Source organism: Cyprinus carpio, chromosome B7 (assembly GCF_018340385.1).
Source record: "Cyprinus carpio isolate SPL01 chromosome B7, ASM1834038v1, whole genome shotgun sequence".
NCBI classification, from domain to species: domain Eukaryota; kingdom Metazoa; phylum Chordata; class Actinopteri; order Cypriniformes; family Cyprinidae; genus Cyprinus; species Cyprinus carpio.
In genome coordinates this window covers 44,948,538-44,967,324 of record NC_056603.1, presented here as the reverse complement: position 1 = coordinate 44,967,324, position 18,787 = coordinate 44,948,538, and the positions used below count along the sequence as shown (strand labels likewise).

General features: G+C 39.5%; 1 protein-coding gene across 44 annotated transcripts in view; it reads right to left on the bottom strand.

Moving 5' to 3' along the window:
- Positions 1-18,787, bottom strand: part of LOC109099286 (receptor-type tyrosine-protein phosphatase delta-like) — a 310,570-nt gene that overhangs the window by 53,925 nt on the left and 237,858 nt on the right. For 34 of the 44 annotated variants that reach the window (XM_042728811.1, XM_042728810.1, XM_042728817.1 and 31 more), the window contains 4 exons: positions 4,759-4,947; positions 3,892-3,900; positions 3,332-3,349; positions 1,029-1,139 (listed from right to left, as the gene is read on the bottom strand). In XM_042728811.1, the coding sequence (XP_042584745.1) occupies positions 1,029-1,139; positions 3,332-3,349; positions 3,892-3,900; positions 4,759-4,947 (327 nt within the window). The remainder of the gene's footprint in view (positions 1-1,028; positions 1,140-3,331; positions 3,350-3,891; positions 3,901-4,758; positions 4,948-18,787) is intronic. The other 10 variants (XM_042728822.1, XM_042728824.1, XM_042728823.1 and 7 more) reach the window with 1 other exon arrangement.

Here is an 18,787-nt window from a genome sequence, read left to right as displayed (position 1 = left end):
CGAACACAGTTTCATGTTGACTTTAATGTGCCAGATTATACAGATGTTCAATCCCAAGTCAATATCAAAGAACATTTTATATTTTATATTTATACAGTGGAGTGATTCTTCAGTTAGAGGACCTTCTGACTGCTTAATTTTATTTAAAAAAAAGTTTTAGAAACATTCACCCTATAACTTTTATTACCTTAATATTTTTATAAACATTCACCCTAAATATTTTATTTTTTTTTTTTTTGGATAACACACTCAAAAAATGGATTTCAAATATTGACCAATTGGGTAATTACATCTAATAAAGTTACTCTCCAATCATGTAATAATCCATTTATGTAATAATCTTAAAATGAACATTTCAAAACGTCACTTCTCATTTCCCAGATAACTACATATAAACCCAAAGACACAACAGCAGTATTGAGTATTTCTATTGCAGCTCTCTGATTTAATTAACTTCAGGCTATGATAATCTGTCCATTAAAACTACTGTGATTTTTAACAAACACTTTATTTAATCATCCTAGCGTACAGAAGATTTCACTTAATTGAAGAATCATCCATATTCATTACATTACAGGCTTTGACTACATTTCAGATCAAATATTGCATATTGACCACAATTTATTTATTTATTTATTTTTTTTCGTCAAAATAAAGCTCCAAAAATAAGGTAAAATTGTTTTATTCCATGTTTTGCAATAAAGAGAAAAAGCAGAGCACAGAGACATTTGTTGTAGAGAGTAAAGAGGTTAAACTCAATCTGTCATTCCTGTTATCTTATGAGTCAGTCGTATTACATACACAACAAGCATTCAAGTCAATAAAGGTTAAGTTGAAATTAAACACCAGAAAGGCAGAAAATCAAGGCTGCAGCATTATGTTGTACTTACAAAGATGCTCACACAACCAGAGGGACCCCAACAACAAAAGTGACCCGCTATTCGGCTCAATTTATTTCAAAAGTGTGTGCGTCTCAATTTTTACGTGTTCTTTTGTCAGCTTTGTTTACCGCCGTGAGCTGTTCCTACCTCTGACATACAGGTTGGCAGGTGCCGAATAGCGTGTGCCATCGTTGTTGGTCGCAACACATTCGTACTTCCCTTGGTCCGATTCCTCGCTTTGTTCGATTTGCAGCGCTCCTACACAGTGGGAGAGAACACGAGCAGAGAAAGATAATTACAATAATAACACAAGCCTTAAAACAACTTACACTAAACCACATGCTAGGCCTATTTCACTCTATGAATGGCATTATTTGTTCGGTTTAGATCTCCGTAAGGGTGAATGCCACAAAATGGCTAGGGCTAAAGGCCTGCCGCTATCCTGACGCTTAACCCTGAGAGGCGACATCTGCAGGCAAGCCTCGCATCGGACAGCTTGGTATAGACTTAACCAGTTTATGCAAGCTAAGCTCCTGGAAGCTGGGGGTAGAAATGTTTCCCCTTAAAATGTCTAATGCAGTGTTTCATTCTCTAGGCCTGATGCATCATGGGGAAGCAATTTCGGCACTAAAGATGTATTTCACGGTGGATCCGCAATGCATATTATGATTTTGTCAGGACCGAGGTGCTTAAATCGAAGTGTGTTGCGAGCTGGTATCTCGCCATGCTGACTGTCTTGGCACTGGCCTAGAGAAGAGCACGGCGAGCACTGCAGTAGACATTCGAGAGGGCACACAGAAACAACCCAAAAGAAAAGAGCCTTTGCAGCATTAATTATCTCTGACATTTTACAACCACATCAATGGAGAGGAAAACATACAGTACAAGATACATGTTGCAGGGTTTTCTAAAGGCACTTAATCGTACGGGTGGTTCAAAATCGTTTGAGATTTACTGTTTAGAAAAACAGCTGTGATAATCATCAATAATAATACTGATCGATTATTAATTGAGAGGTCTACAAAAGGTGATGGGGGGGGGGCAGTAGCCCTGCAATATTATTACACATCTCACAGGACTGTTCATTATGGGAATGAGTGAAAACTGCAATACAGCAGCATATGGCTCAAATAAAAAAAGGTTTACAGTATACAAAAGCAGCATAAAAGAGGGAGGACATTAAAAAAAAAAGAAATTTGGATCATAATATTTGGTGTTCAATTCAGTTCAAATTGAGTGATCAATAAAATGGCCAAGGACTTCAGATGGTGGAAGTCAGAAAAAATTGCAGCATTTTCAGGAAAAAAAAAATGTGCTGCTTGACTCGTAAAAATGGAAGAAGAAAAAAATCTGTTGGGAGAATTATCGTTACCAGTACATAAACCTCCAGCACATGCAAATCTTTCCAAAGAACAAGAAATGTGTGTCGGCACAACTTACAACCTTTTGATAACCCTTAGCTGAAAAACAAAATGCAATTGTATTAGAGGTCAAAATTCAAAACGGCTTGCGCCACCAAGAAAGCAACCAATCACTGCCATAGCTTTACGCTACAAATGACACCCATAAAAATCCACCAATGGGATCAGCAGTGTGGTGTCACATGACCCAGGGAAAAAGGTTTCTCGCAATGAACTGAAGCGCCGCCTCCTGAGGAGCTTGACCAAAAAACAAAAAAAAAACGACACAAAACCGGCCACCTCGGTTTCATCTGCCAGACCCACCGTTAGCTTTTCCCCAACCCTGAAGAATGGAAAAAATAAAAACGTCAAAAAGGAAAACAGCCTTCAACCCAAGAAAAGCAAGAAGGAAAAAATAGGTGGTGGAAGGAAAAAAGCACCGCAGAAACTTTATCAAAAAAGTGGTTGTTTGGGCTTTTTTAGCTCCTTTTGAGAAGGGTACAGGTAGAGGAAAGCAAATGGAAGAGCGAAAAAAGAAGTTTGTAAAGACAGAAAGATGTTTTTTGGGGAAAAATCGTGGCAGAGAGGTCTCCGGCGTGTCTCCGACATCTGGGCTCATGTGCAGCTGAACAAGAACACAGCTAAGGGGGGAAAAATGTTTGGCTGTTTTAGTTGGACGAAAAAAGGGACACATGATCTGCTATGGCCAAAAGATAAGAGAACAAAAACAATGAAATAGAAGAGTTAAAAAAAAAAAAACACGTACAGGATATGCTTCTTTGGGCTGCAGTAAGCATATCGGCTCAGAAGGAAAAAACAAAAACAACCAAAATACAAAAGGGTTTCTCGAACTGAAACCAAAACCAAACCAAAGAACCAAAAAGCGCTGAGGCGAAAATGGCGAGAGATGGAACAGAACGGGGTGGAGCGGGGGTGAGGAAGAGGAGGATGATGGGAAGATGCCAGGGCGTTCGATGGATGCAGACACATGGGGGACAGGAAGAATGAAGTCAGTTGTTCATTCTGTGAACTTGAGTTGAGCACTCTTACCTCTTATTGGCGTACCACCTGGGTGGATTATATGAATGCAAATAAGATTAAGAAAGAAGAGTCGTTAGTGCGAGAAGAGAGGCTGGCCGCTTTGGAAGAAGAATCAAATTAGCTTTGCTTTGCTTTCTTACAGACTGTATTAGGCTACAACAGGAAAGAGAGATTCAGAAAAGACAGCCATTGGCTCTAGTGGAGAAAAGCACAGGATTGAGCATTGGTCACTTTAGGAGGTCAAAGAGCAACTGGTACAGTGGATGAATCACAAGGGGCCGTTCTGAGACCTGTGGCAGTGGCCGTGATCTAGCGGGAGAGGGGAGCTGGGACTGATGATTGACTGGGGGACAGTGAGAGTCTTTGAGCTGTGAGCTTTAGAGACACAGATGGAGTGAGAGTGTCAGTGTGGCCCTGAGCGTGTGCTTTACTGCTAGTCAGCTAGTCAGTGTGTTCTGCTGGCCTATCGACACCGTTAGTAAAATGCATGCCATGCATTTTAACAGTAGTTTGAGAAACATGGTGGAGACATTAGTGGGAGGCATGTGTGCTCAGATCTACAAACTTACCAAAGGACTCTGGAGATTTACAAAACAGAGAGAAGAAAGACAGCATAGAAAATATGATTATATTCCTTACGTTTGCTCTGGTTGACACACTTAAATCTGACACTCTATTGCACAGGGTGAAAATCAAGAGAGAAATCAGACAACGGAAGAAAACAGGACAAGGGCAGAGCGGAGAACTCTGGGAAGACATATTGTAGCATCGGGCGCTGAAAAACACATCTGAGCAGCTCTAGTTTCGTGTTTCGCATAACAAAACAGGGGGTTTGCACTACTTAAGAGAGACCACCCGATGCAAAGAATCACCAACGTGTTCAGCCCGGAATTTGGTCAGTTTGAGGCGCAAACACACAACGAGGGTCACACACACACAAACACACACACACAAAAGGAAGCTCTTTTGTTGTCTTTTTTTTTTTTTTTTGCTCGTTTTCAGGTTAATAATCGAGGTTCGCCGATACATGTGCTAGGTCATGACATGAAAGCAACAAACAAAACAACCTGATGATTCTTTCGAGAGCTCTGAATGAAGCCAGATCTTACTCATTGTGCATTGGAGGAAGAAAAATAAGGACATTTATTATGCATGGTTCGGCTGCTTTTTGCGACTAAGTGTTAAAATGGAAACAAAACAAAGCCCAATTTAAGCTGGCCAAAAATGCAGTCATAGCAGTGAATCATGGGTAATAAATTAAACAGACAGGAACACAAGACACATCACACACAGAGGGGACACAGACAACGTAGAAGCCGTTTCCTACAGAAATCCAAAGAAAAGGCTTGATGAGAAAGAACAGAAACTCAAACAGAAAGAAGGACAATAGTGGCTCTTGGCGCTGCTTCTCTTCTAGCGTCACGGAGGGAAATTACCTGATCGGAGCTGTTTGATGCGGCCGTTGTTGTTACTGGTGTTGACCGGGAGGAAGTCTTTGAACCAGGAAATGTCTGGGTCGGGGTTACCGCTAGCAGCACAGAGCATGGTGGCGGTACGAGTGCGCTCCACCACCTTGAGCTGGGGGCCCATATCTATGGTGGGGAAACCTGGGGGCAGCTGATCCTCTGAAACACAGGAACACCAGCACTGTTACACACACACACACACACACACACACACACACACACACACACTTTTGATGAAGCTGCTGCTGGAACCTGGAGAAATTTGGGGTGAAGAAAGACACACACACACACACACACACACACACACACACACACACACACACACACACCTCGTGTCCACATCGCTTTTCAGCAGTAATCATCAGAGTAACATTGACAATAAATAAATAAATATATAACAATAAATAGACAATAAATAGAAAAAATAAAATAGTTGGTAAATCATGACAGAATGTGTTTGCAAGTAAAAGGTTTATGAATGTGTATTCTAAATTAGGCTGGTTCTGGTTTATAGCTATATATAAGCATATATTTCTCTTGAATTGTTGAAGTAGCTTTACAACAATAGAAAATATGTTTTTTTTTTTTCAATAGCCATTTGGAAAAAAAAATAAGTGGCATTCTCTTCATTCCTCAAACATCACAAGAAAACTTGTAAAAGTGTTAAAGAATTAAATGACTCTTACAATACCATGAATAAAGGCTAGACATACAGATGACCAGCTCAACCCAGATGTGATGTGTTCTAATAAAAACTACGAGAGCAAGGTAAGAATTACAAACATTATTATTATTATTATTTTTTTTTTGTGTAATGAAGAATTGTGTCCAAAATAATTATTTTAGAATTATTTAGCCCCAGACCCACTATAAATCTCTTTCAGATATACTGTTGGTGATTTGTTTTGTGTGGATACATTCATACATTCATTATTTACCCATTTTACTACTCCATTAATTCACTCATTGGTGAATTTCAGTATCCACATATTCATCACAAAACAAAGCTTAAAAAAAAACAAACAAAAAAAACACTAGCAGTCTAATGGAACTCAAGTTTGACCAACATTTTCTGAAGGATAACCAACCCTTGCGTGTATGTGTTTCTGTGAACCTACAGCAAACACAAGCAATCTAAAACAAACAAGAATTCAACAAGCCTCTAGGGAACATTACAACCACACACACACACACACACACACACACACACACACACACACACACACACACACACACACACACACACACACACACACACACACTGTGATTAGCACTGAACTACACAAACATGTCCTGGGATTCTCTTCCATGAACTTCAGTTCAGGTATACACAAACACAAATACAGCTTACACAGATATATCACATCTCTTTCACTGTTGCAACTGCCTCCATTACATTTTACCAACCTTTTGGATCATTTGTGTAAAATTTGATTACTAGTGCTATGAAATACTGTGGATTTACTTCAGAATAGAGCAAACGAGCCTCTATGATAGCTGCTGTATCACTGTACAGTTCCAGCTTGCATGTTGACAGTTCCAGGGCCATTTTCTCTTGTTTCCAGAAAACAGTGAAGGATTTGAATGAATGCATGATAGACAACAGAATAATATCCCTGTCTAAATAGTGACTAAAGAGTGATTATGACACTTCATAGCCTCAGAGGGAGGCAGCTGCTGTAATGGTGGATTTTCTGCAGCTCATAAAGAGCTTGAAACACTCCTCATTGTCTCAGAAATCATTATAACGCCCTTTTTTTTTTCTTTTTTTTTTTTTGGAGAGTGCTGCGATTCAGCGAAGATTTGAAGATGTCCTTAATTTATGCCAACCAAGTGCCAAGGTCTGCATTTCGAAATTCATACATCTGAAGGTTTAATTCATAATTTAAATACCTCAGTATATAGAAATTATCTCAGTACAATAGGCCACTAAATTGTAATGAAAATAATGTCACAGTGCCAAAAAAAAAAAAAAAAAAAAAAAAAAAAAAAAAACACTTTTCATGCAAAATACAGTTTTGACTTCGAGGGGGAAAGATGACCTGCACATGTTCTTTGCATGTTTCATGATTCATCCACTTGAAATAAAACACAAAGGCAGCAACACAGCTGATCTGTGATGTGCAGAATTGCCTGATGTTTCCCATGTCATACACTTCCAGTAATCATCCCTTGGACATTAACACACATTTTCATATCTTTGTGCAAGCATTCTACTCTAAATCCTCTTGTGACCTTCACAGGCTGTGAGCTACATAACACAGTGGATGAGGGTCTAATTTTAGCTCTTCTGTGGTGTGTAGGCATTGTCTGTTAGAAGGTACTTGGCAGCTAAAGGTATGTGTCAGTCTGTTTTCCTAAACATGCAGGTATACAATTATGACAAAAGCTACAGAAAGCTTCTGAGGGATCCTTTTGATGTCTAAGTAATACTTGCATCTGACCCCAGCATGGTGTCACACAAGCTGATAGGGGATTTAATCTGCTGTGGTGTGCTGCATCTTGTTGGTGAGTTTAGCTGCCTTCACAATGATGTACAATTAGATTCTGCTTGATATGGTTTAGCAATTTACCTCACTTCTGTACATCTGCACATCATGCATGCCACCCATTAAACCCCCATGCACAAAACCTACTTATTATCTGCAAGATTGAAGGTTTCCAGGGAGGGTGTGATCAACTAAGCACTGGAGTGCCCCAAGGTTCAGTACTAGGCCTGCTAGTCTTCTCAATGTACACTACAACAGTTATAAAAGGCACAAAACTTTTGCTATGACTGCTACCCACATATGCACAGTCTATCTCAGCGTACTTTTTCTCTGCTAATATCCAAATCCCCTCTAACATAAATGCCAATAGCCATGGCTCCTTTAAGATAAATGGCTTGTGTTTTACCTCTTTCGTAAAATAAATGAATGTGCTAAATGATTTAATTTGAATGTTGGCTTACGGTTTCATCTTATCCATCTGTTGCCTGTGTTCAATGCAGAATGTATCACTGCAGAAATGACCAGACTCACGCTCACTCTCAATAAACTCTGCTAATTTATTTCCAAGGTTTATGAAAAGGCCAACAAATAACATATGAGACACTTATCCAAAGCTCAGCACAACGCTAATTGCGTATTGGCTGTGGGTGTGTTTAAGTCTTTAAAGCAATGCCAAGGTCGACGTGTGAATCAAACTCTTTAAATCGAGCCAAATTTCACCTGCCATAAAGCCAAGTGCCTGCAGTCAACCTTAGAGGAACAGAGGCAATGCTGCTAATAATTATCGAACGTGACAATCCATGCTGCTTGAAAATCAATGCCTTTCAGGCTATATGTATTGTTGGAAATCAAAATATGCCTGTGAGACTATACATTTTCTCTCCTGAGAGGAATCGATCTGTAGTCTCTGTTGTACAATACAGAACCGCGAATTCTCCTTCCACTAAAGCAGCAAGAACTCGACAAGTTCAGCCAAATACATTCGTCCTTGGTCCTCTCCGGTCATTAAGGAGGCTTTCCCCTGGGACATTTTCTATTCATATATCTCAAACTAACAGCAAAAGACTTTCTTTAGCTCCGCTGCATAATTAAATATGGATTTCTGGAGTCTGGCATTGTTTTAGCAGCACTTTTCATGAATACACTGCACTTTGGTGTCCCTTTCTTTCAAGGCATAAGAGACAAAAATGCAACACTGTTTTTTATCAGATAAACTATGGTCTAAAAGAAAATTCGTTTAGCATGAAAGGTAGCTAGTTTTAAACACATCAAATGTCTTTTTTGAATGCCTTGCTGATTATTAACAATTACAATTATTAGTATTGTCATCCTTTTGACATAATCTACAAGATTGCGGCTTTGCAATGACGGAAACTCATTCAGTAACATGTCTGGGATTCGTTTGGGGCTCTTTTATTCTTCAAACCATCCCAAATATCCATTCTGTTTTATTGTTGATGCATGTTTATTGCAAAATGCACATTTTGACACGGAGGAAGTGAGATTTAAGCACCACATTTGCTATTTACAAAAGCATTGTCTCTTCTGATAACATGACAGAAAAGCACTATTAACTGACACTGTTGATCAGGATTCCTGCACACGTTCATCATTGGCATCTAAACAGAAGCCAAGAGCATTTCACAAAAAAATTGGTGTATTTTAATACAAGTCAGTAATTGTTCACTTTTCACCAAGAAATACACACACACAATTAATCAGCATTACATTTATAAATCACCTCATGAATTAAATGGTACTTCACTCTGCCAGTTCTCTGATTAACTGCTGAAAAACGCCACGGCAGAGGCAGAGATGCGTCCTCAAGCTAATGGCGAGCAAATAACCGCCATTAATTGTTATTTAATTTGTGCTCTCCACATGATTGTAAGCTTTTCGAGTAGAAAGGTTATTGACAAAAACATTTCAAAGCATAAATTAATTGAGCTGCGTTTGCCATATGCTATGTTAGCACTTCTGCTCGTGGCCACAGTGAGGTTTTTCTGCTGGAGGATGAATAAATCACAGCCAGGAGAGCGAAGGGTAAAACAGCAGTGTAGGTCTATTCAGAAGGTGAGGGCAAGAGGAATTTTGGAGTTACGAAGGCAAAAAGCAGCGATACGATTAAAAGTTAGAAGACCATGAGATCATTTTTCTCACACTCGCATTTACCATCTTTAACATCAAGGGCAAAACGGATCCCAAGTGCTCACCTGAGCTCTCATTATACACTGGAGTACAGTATATCTCCCTTCCTCACATTACCGGACGCAGAATAATGGCGCAGTCGCCCCGTGAAGAGAGTCGGCAGCCGCCGCGGGGTGAAAGAAAACCCCCCGGTGACCATTCACACACATTAATGATGCTCGGGTCATCGAGGAACCGATGAATGTGCTGCCTAATACGCTGCTGACGGGGGAATGGCACCACGTGACTTCAGAAAGTGTTAGTCTGCACTTCATCTCATGCATTCATACATATTTAACTCTTTAAAATAAATGCCTCAGGTGGGACACTGTGCTAATGCACTATTAATTGTCTTAAGTGTCTCAGTGTTTTATTTTAGCACTATTTATATGCTATTACATTATCATTAGTATTAATTTTGGTTAAAATTTTAGTAATCTACTTGTGTCATTTCTTTTTAGCTTTCATTTATTTTCTATTTCATTTTTGGTTTTAGTAATTTTATAACTTTAACCTAAACTTTATTGCAGTTAGGTAAGTAGGTATGCATGTATGTAAATCTTTATTTCAATAGCAATATTTTGACTTGGCTTTAATTTTTCTATTTTCAGTTTTAATGTAAATTTTTGTTGAAGTTTTAGTAATATTTTTTATGAAGTTTTGATATTTTTATTAGATTTAGATGTTTTTTATTATTTATATATAGCTTTGTTTATTTATTTTTTTTATTTCAGTTTTAGTAATTTTAATACTTCAACTTATTTTATCATTTCTATTATGAATTTATTATTTTATTTCAGTTAGCTACCAAGGCAATACATATATATATATATAAGCTTTTATTTAATAATTTATCGTTATTTCAATTTTAGTAATTGCAGTACTTCAGCTTTAACTTATTTTACTTCAGTTAGTGACCAAGGTTATATTTCTTATGTTCATTGTTTTTTTGTGATTTATATTTTATATTGTCAGTTTTCTTTGTGCTTGTGTATTTATTTATGTATTTATTTTATTTGATTTCCGTTTTAATCATTGTAGTACTTCAACTCAAGTTTGTTTTATTTCAGTTTGGCTAAGTTACGTATTTAGATTTTGTTTAGAAAAAGTGAAATGTAAGATTTTTACTCAACAATAAGCTCTTTCCAGGCCCACTGTATATTTCAATGCATTACTGTAGCGGTCTTTTCGAAAACGACAGCACTTCTCTCTCGTTAGCCACAAACGCTCCCTAACGCGCCGGTCTAATCGCAGAGGAGGACGCACTAATTAAATACAGCTAATTGAGTCTCTGCGGACTGGCTAACGCTCCGGCGTGATTAGTTACTGTTTACCCGCTGAAGTTAGCAGGGTTTGTTTAACTGACACTGAGGGAAGCCAGAGGAGGCGATTCGCTGCAGCTGGAAATTAAAAGGAAGCGCGGCGTAATTGATTCTTTCGCTTATCTGTGAGAAACGCTGCGAGCGAGATACCAGGCATTCTTCTGCCGGCCGCGGCGTTATTCACCGAGCTCAAAAACACACAGAGCTGCGGCCAGTTAATAGCTTTGTGTTGGGAATCGATCAGCGTCACAGAGCGACTGAGGCACGTATTAGATGCAGCTTTGCCTCGCTCTCATTCCTTTAGTGTCGTCGCAGATTGTTTTTGCCTGGATGAGGTTATTCGCTGTGGAAAATCCCCTCTGGCCATAATAAGATATATTTGTTGGACGTTTTGAGCGAGTGCAATCTCCTTAGAGCCGCTGTCACAGGTCAGCTGGTGTAAAGACGCATTGTGCTGCGGTCATCCCTCCCGCCGCAAAGCGCAGATTACCAACAGAGACAAATAGCAGGAAACCCTTCAAGTATGACTGCCATCCCAGCCGTATTTTCCGCTTCCTTTGGTGCATTTGTGCCGAGTGCCGGGCTAAAGTGGGTTAGGGTGGGCTTGTGTTTGCTTCACTTCGTTCAAGATAAGTTTGTGCTGGTGTTTTCAGCCACAAAAGGGCAGAGGAGCGTTTTCTCTGCTAGACTGTGACGGCAGTCAATGTTGCTGGATTCGTCCTGGACTGCGGCTGAACCCCAGAGACGCGCTCACGCTGCATTGATCCGGGATTTGAGAGACAGAAGGTCCGTCACGAGGAAACTCTACCGCTGTTCTTCTGTTACTGATGTGTCTGTGTGTGAGTAATTAGTCCCCCGTGTTAATTAATACAGAGAGCATCTTGTGCTCTGGAACAGTGAGTCACAACCGTGACAGAAGGGCCAAATTGAACACAACGCTGGGAATCAAAAACCACTTCATTTTCAGGAATAGAGGAACAATATTTGTTTAAATTAGGCAATAATACACTAAATATACTTCTTAGGAAGTCTATCTGAACTGTTTAGTGCAAAATAGCTTCTTCATCCACTACTGCTCAGAAAATTCACACTCAGTACACATAACATGTTATTAGTTATCATTGCATGCACTTGCACAAGATTATTATTATTATTATTTTTTTTATTCACATTTAATTGCATGTATTGATGCATATGGGAAAATTAAATCTTGCTTTAAAAAAAGATTAAAAGCTGATAAAATGCATTTCAATTAAAGTATTAGAATTATTAAAATTAAACTGATATACAAATAAATTGAGTTATATTTAATGACAGAAGCACATCAGTTATTGTGAATTATTCTGATCTTCCTCGAAGCTGCTGACGAACCGGGCTGATGCTCGATTATAGTTCAGTGCACATTATAGAGAAACTTTCTATCAAGTATTCAACACAGTGAGAGAACAGAGGAGACGAGACGTCTGATAGCTGTCAGAAATAAAGCTCTTAAAACTCAAGTCAGTAGATTGCGTGTGCGTTTGCATTTCCACCCCCTCTCCGGCTCTCTGCTCTCATTTACGCCCCCTGAAGTATTTGCTTGTTTTCTTTGGCATGGTTCAGCGTGGCCTGTTAATTACGCTTTTGTTCCATCTCAAACAGAATCACTCCAGCGAATGTAAGAGCTCTCCATTAACGCTTCCTCGTTCGGCTTCTCTCCATTTGCTGTTATTTTCCTCTTCTTCATGTGACACTTGTTCTGTGATAATAAAGGTTATCTTTTACATTTGGCCGCGTGGTAAATGACAGGCGGCTAATCCGGCCACCGGCGGGTTTATCAGTGCATTCCAGCTGCTGTATAATCTTGCGAGCACTTTCACTGAGATGGAGGGAAAAAGCTGCAGTGTTTCCATCAATCATGTCTCTCGTAAGTCAGAAATTTGACCTGTACAGGAACGCCAACCTCCGGCGATGAAAGCAGCGCTAGCTAGAAACCAGAGCAGGTGTCCACCAGTGTCTCTGTCTGGACATGGAGAACTCTGCTGCACGTTTGCCTGGACGTTACAGGATCTCCATATGAAAAGATTGTGTCAGATTCATGCCGAAAGCTCTCAATTCATATCTGGTATTCCCACATCCTGACGAAGGCCATATTAAGAGAGTAGTTCACTAGAGAATGAAAACTTTCATCATTTACATTAACCATTTTTGTCCATCCTTTGAAACTCTATTTTATCAACAAAAAAGGTGTGGTTAACATAATCAAAACATGAAAGTCTTATGAAAAACAGAAATACTCTAGGCTAAAAATTAAACATAAACATTTATCATTGTGTGTGTGTGTGTGTGTGTGTTTTTTTTTTTTTTTTTTTTTGTGTGTTTTTTTTTTGTTTGAGGATATTTCTGTTGCAAAGATGAACAAAATTCCTATAGGTTTGTAAACACTGGGGTACCTCAGGGATTGGTGTATGGCCCTCTCCTTTTCTTAATATACACAACAACTTAAGTATATTCTTTTGAAGTAAATTATTTCTGGCATGCTAAAGTGTACTTTATTAATCTATAGAAATTTCGACCTCATTTTAACTGGCTTCTCATTCGGATTAGAAATTGAAACAAATGGTGACCCGACATGATTCATAATGTTGTCTGGGTATTTAAACAAACAAACAAACAGACTAACAACAGCTCTGGACACAACCTCTAACACAAACAGCTGTTTTTACAGAGCAGACCATCTGTGCGATTCTCTCCTCTATAGTTATAATATGAAACATGAAGGTCCACGTGTTTTTATCATCGAGCGCGTTCCTACAGTCCTCCACAGATTCTCTGGGCTGTCGATACAGTAGATGTGTCTGTGGAAGTGCTCCACATGGACTCTCTGATTGTGTGGAAGCCCTTGAGTGTAAACGCTTATTGATCGTCTGGACCGCCGAACTGATAAAGTCTATCGATCGCTCGCTCATCAGCTCTGAATGACGGCAGAGAGACCCAAGCACTTAGAAAACACACATACTAAAGCATTATCAAAACCAGCATGATTAACCTTATAAAGCTACTGTATCATATTTGATACACAAAAATGCCTTCAAATTAAAATGTTGCTGTTAAACATGTTTTGCACACAAACTGCTACATCGTCTTCTGTCACTCTCTCTTTTAGTATAATTATACAAATGTCCACTTCAGCTGGTACTTCACTTGTCTTTCTGGTGTCAGATCTTGAGTGATTTTGATCAAGTAAAGGTCAGAATAACTGCAGTAATATCTCCAGATGAACTCTTACTGGACTGAAGCAGCTCAGCTTTACTTGATTCTCCATCAATCATGTTTTAGAGTCTCAAATCTGATCATCAGGATCTTTTGAGGAGCATTTGTTTCCAGAAGCTTTACTTTCACTGTTCCTCAGCGGAGGAATGATCTTCACGAGCCTCCAGAAACATCTCACATCTTCTGAGGAGCCTTTATTTCTTCATCTCTCAATCACTGCATTATATGTTTGGATCATTTACATCTCATCTCACTGAGACACATTACTGCAGATATAGAGCACAGACTGATATTTAGATCAGTTTATGTCAGTATCTGCTCTATTGTTATAAAGATCTTATTGATTTACATCACAAGCAGCAGAACTTCAGCAGAGAAATATCAGCATCTGCACCAAATTGCCTATTTTTGTTCAGTCTGAATCTCTGAATAAAACTGTGCTGTTATTCTCACTGTATGAGACTGGAATGTTCCCGACTCTTCTCTAAGCGTCAGGCAGTAGAGGGTTAACATGAGCGTTCAGCACTGATTCCCGTGAGAGAGTGAATTCCTGACGTCTCTGTCTTGGAATCTCAGGCCGTGTTTCAGATCTCTGGCTCGCTGCATTCCTGAGATGAATGAGACGACCTTTGACCTGCAGCGGGATCAGAATGCACACTTGCTGCAGCAGCTGTAGCTGATCTGCTCCTGAAATACCACACATGTGCTTCCCGTCTGATGAAACACCGAACCAATGTTCCTCACTAGATACACGGCTCTACTCAGAGCGGCACATCATTCTGAGACAGAAGAGAGAAAGAAAGAAACCCTCTGTTTCTGCATGCGTGCCCTGTGGCATCGCATCCAGAGGAATTGTGGGTAATAACGGCAGGAAGTCGGCAGCGTGTCTCCGCCCACTCAGGAGTGAGGTCTGGATGGTCCGCCCCCTCGCGCTGGCAGAGAGGTTGACGTGTGTGTGTCGGGAGCGTGACACACGTCTGTAAGTGTGTGGGTGTGTGTGTGGAGGAGGACGAGCAACACTTTCATGCTGCGCCAGGTGTGTGTGTGTGTGTGTGTGTGTGTGTGAGAGAGAGAGAGAATCTGGGAATTTTAACATTTCCAGAATATTCTATATTTGAATATATATTTGAATTAGCTTTATTTTTTATTGTTTGAGGTCTCACTGTAATTTTAGTTTTATTATTATTATTATTATTATTATTATTTATATATATATTTATATATATATATATATATATATATTAATATACTACTGAAATATTTATATTTTGAATCACCTTTTTTAATTTTCTGTTTTCATTTGAACTTTAGTTTAAGTTTTAGTAATTTTATGTGCTTTGTCATTATTTACATTTATTTATATTTTATTTTGTAATATTTGTTCATATTTAGCTTTATTTTATGTTTTAATAATTTTAGTACCCCAAATGATTTATTTCAGGTTTCTTTGTTTGTTTACATTCTTCCTGTAATATTTATGTTTTATGAAATTACCATTTTAGTTATTTAGTTTTAGTTTCACTAAACAATAACAACACTGTTTCTATAAAATCATTTTTAGAAAGTCATATCTTTAGTGTTTTAGACGGTGGCTTTTTCTTCATAAAAGCAGCCAATAGCAGACTGTTGACTGTTTCTGAGAACACACATTATAATGTAAATGAATACATGTCAGTATTTCAGAGATCAGACGCACGTCATACGCAGAGGGAACAATCTGGCATCCAGCAGGAGGAGATCAGTCCTGCGTAATCTGCTCTCTGTTTCACACAATTGCTTTCTTTCTCCAGAAGAGGCTTTCCCAGTAATTCTCCATGAACACAAAGTTGATTTGTGGGAACGGGTGAGGACTGAAGCTGGTTTTGCGTGGAGACGCGTCGAGGTCACATCCAGCTGCTCATTACGGCTGACGGCGCGGGAGATTCCCCGAGTCAACGCGAGACAAAAGACAACAAAAGCGCGTCTTTCTCTGTGTCCTCTGGCTGCAGACAGACGTCGCTCGAGCTTTCATTTCCTCTGAGCTTTTATAATTAATTTCGTTTAAGGGCTGCAGATCGTTGGATGTTCTGCTGACTAAACCCGTTTGTCATTTGTGGGTTTATTTTGCGAAACCTCCTTCACACCACAGCAGCTCCCCATCGCTCATTAAATCACACTCAGTGTGTGTGTGTGTGTGTAACTCATTGTTAAACACAGGTAACAGGTGACGTGTTTTCGATTAAATGAGCTCTTTGTCACAGTTATCCATCTCACTCACCCCACGGGCTCGGGTTTGTCTGGTTAGCCTGATCCCATTAGCCTCTGCTGGTAGACGCTCTTAACTACAACTAGAGCAAAAAAATTAAATCTCAATTTTTCTGAAATTTCTTGCATTTTTCCCATTCCACTATTGCATCTCGTGTTTTTTATTCTGTGTGAACAACCGCTCAGGACTAGCGATTATTATTATTATTAATAATAATAATAATAATAAAATAGTGGAAAAACATGCCCTTTCAATTTATCGATAAAATGAAATCCCGCCCAGCCCTATCTACAACATCATGCCATCTTTCCTCCACTGATGCCATGCATTCTGGGTACTTTGCATGTGCACGTTTCCTTGCGTCATCTTCCACGTTTCTGCAGGCGCTCTTTATGGTGTGCCGCCCTACGACTCTGCATTCGGCCATAATTACCCAGCGGCGTGTGGAGCCTCTCCTCTCGAGAGTGTCATTAGTTGAATTAAGGGCGACCCGGAGGAGGCCGATTCATCTAGCAGAAAATGACTCCAATATACAGAGCATCAAAGCCTTCAGATAAGAGCCCTTCACTCCCACAAACTCCCCTGCAAAGCCATTAGCACCTCCTCATCTCCAGCCGGCGCTCAACAAAACCAGCACAACACAAACACTTCAGCAGGTCCAGTCTCAAACTCCCCCGACAGAGCGAATGGACGTCTTCGAAGAAACACAGACACAAAAAATCGAAAGTTCCAATTAAACATTTTGTTAAGATTTATTTTTGGCCTTTTTGGCTTTATTTTGAAAGGACAGTAGGTATTAACAGGAAGAGTAAGAGGGGGACTGGGAAAAGGTCCACAAACTGGGATTTAAACTTGGGATACCCGTAATGCAACGACACTGAAAATGATTTTTTTTTTTTTTTTTTTTTTTGTAACATTTTACACACAATTTGTTATACTCATGCTTCACCCAGATTGTAAATACTAATTTAGGCACCAATCAGTATTTTGAGTCTCTTAATTATAGCGCCCCCTAGGGCAGTGATTTTTCCTTTTCCTTCTGCAGTTAATCAAAATAAAACCCAAATCAATAGGCCTAAATCTAAGCATCTAAGCAGTCTTCAGAGGAAGCATCAAGTTAACACGCTACACTGTTGACAAGTCCGCGGTTTGGGGAACCCCTCCATACATAATATATTTTACCAGTGGACCCCCCTCGAAACGCGCAGAAAAATCAGCAGAAAAGGAAAATAAATCAAACAATAAAGAGCCAAAGGATGTAATGTAGAATGGGAGATGGATCGGGTTTTGAAAGGGAAGAGAAAAGCCATAGATGATGTCGCACAGACCCAGACATGTGCTGGTCATTCAAAAGCTAAATGCAGAAAATATGACGAGGCATATCTTGCTCTCGCTTCACTCACTGTGTCTGTACCGGACGCTACAGTTCTCGCGTCGCAACAGCTCTACTGTACACTGGACGCTACAGTAGACAAAGCAACCGCTGCAAATCATTGTGTCAGTATGTCATAAATAGAACAAGGCATCAGTTTAATGTTGGGTTTTGTCGCGTCACGTCCAGTGTAGACAGCGTCACTGATTATAATGTATTCTACTGTATTTTGCCGCTCGTGTCCGGTGTAGACACGGTGTTTAATGTCATTGGTGAGGAGGAATGCCTGTGTGTGTCCTATGCCCTCGCTGACAGCATGAAACTCACAAAAAATAATAAATAACAGAGAGAATAATAATAATAACAACAGTTATTCTCTCTATGCTATTTTTCAACATTTCAAGTGATGCAGGTGTTTGTTTTTTTCCTGTTTTTGTTTGAATACTACAGAACATAAAGAGCTATAAAAAATAACTGCATATTAAATCACAATCGTAATATTGTTAAAAAAAAAAAAACTGCAATTCGATTATTTTCCAAAATGGTTCATCCCTAGTGTGGTGTCCAAGTTCCTCCAAGAACAGGGATTGAAAGCTCTACTGTGAGGAAATAGATGTTCTTTGCCATGCGGTGACAGACTGTCCTTGACTTCACGGCGTCACAGTATAGCCTCACCTACATGTCTGTTCAGAGCAGTGTGTCTTTGATGGCCAGAACATTTAAGAGCAGAAAACCTGAAGAAGGAAATCAGAACCAACTCAAAACGATTCCAGAGCTCTAGAAACAAATTCACCCACAACAACAAGCAGCAGCTCAGGCTTCCCTGAGAAGAAAGTAATGGGGAAAGTACCACAGCCATCCGTAGGGATCGATATCCACATCCACTCAGGCCAACACACGATCTATCAGTGTTTAGGGCTCTCCGCGGAGTCCGGTTCTACACTCATCCGTCTCAGTGGATGCTGCGCTCCAAACTCATACTGTACAATTACCATCTCCTCCTCTCCATTAATTACACATGAGGAAAGATCAATAATGTCTAACGGCTCCGTCTTTAATTATGAGAATAAATAACTCGTCATTATCTGTTGTTCCATTTCTGTGATGAACAGCATCGGCGCTCATTTAAAGC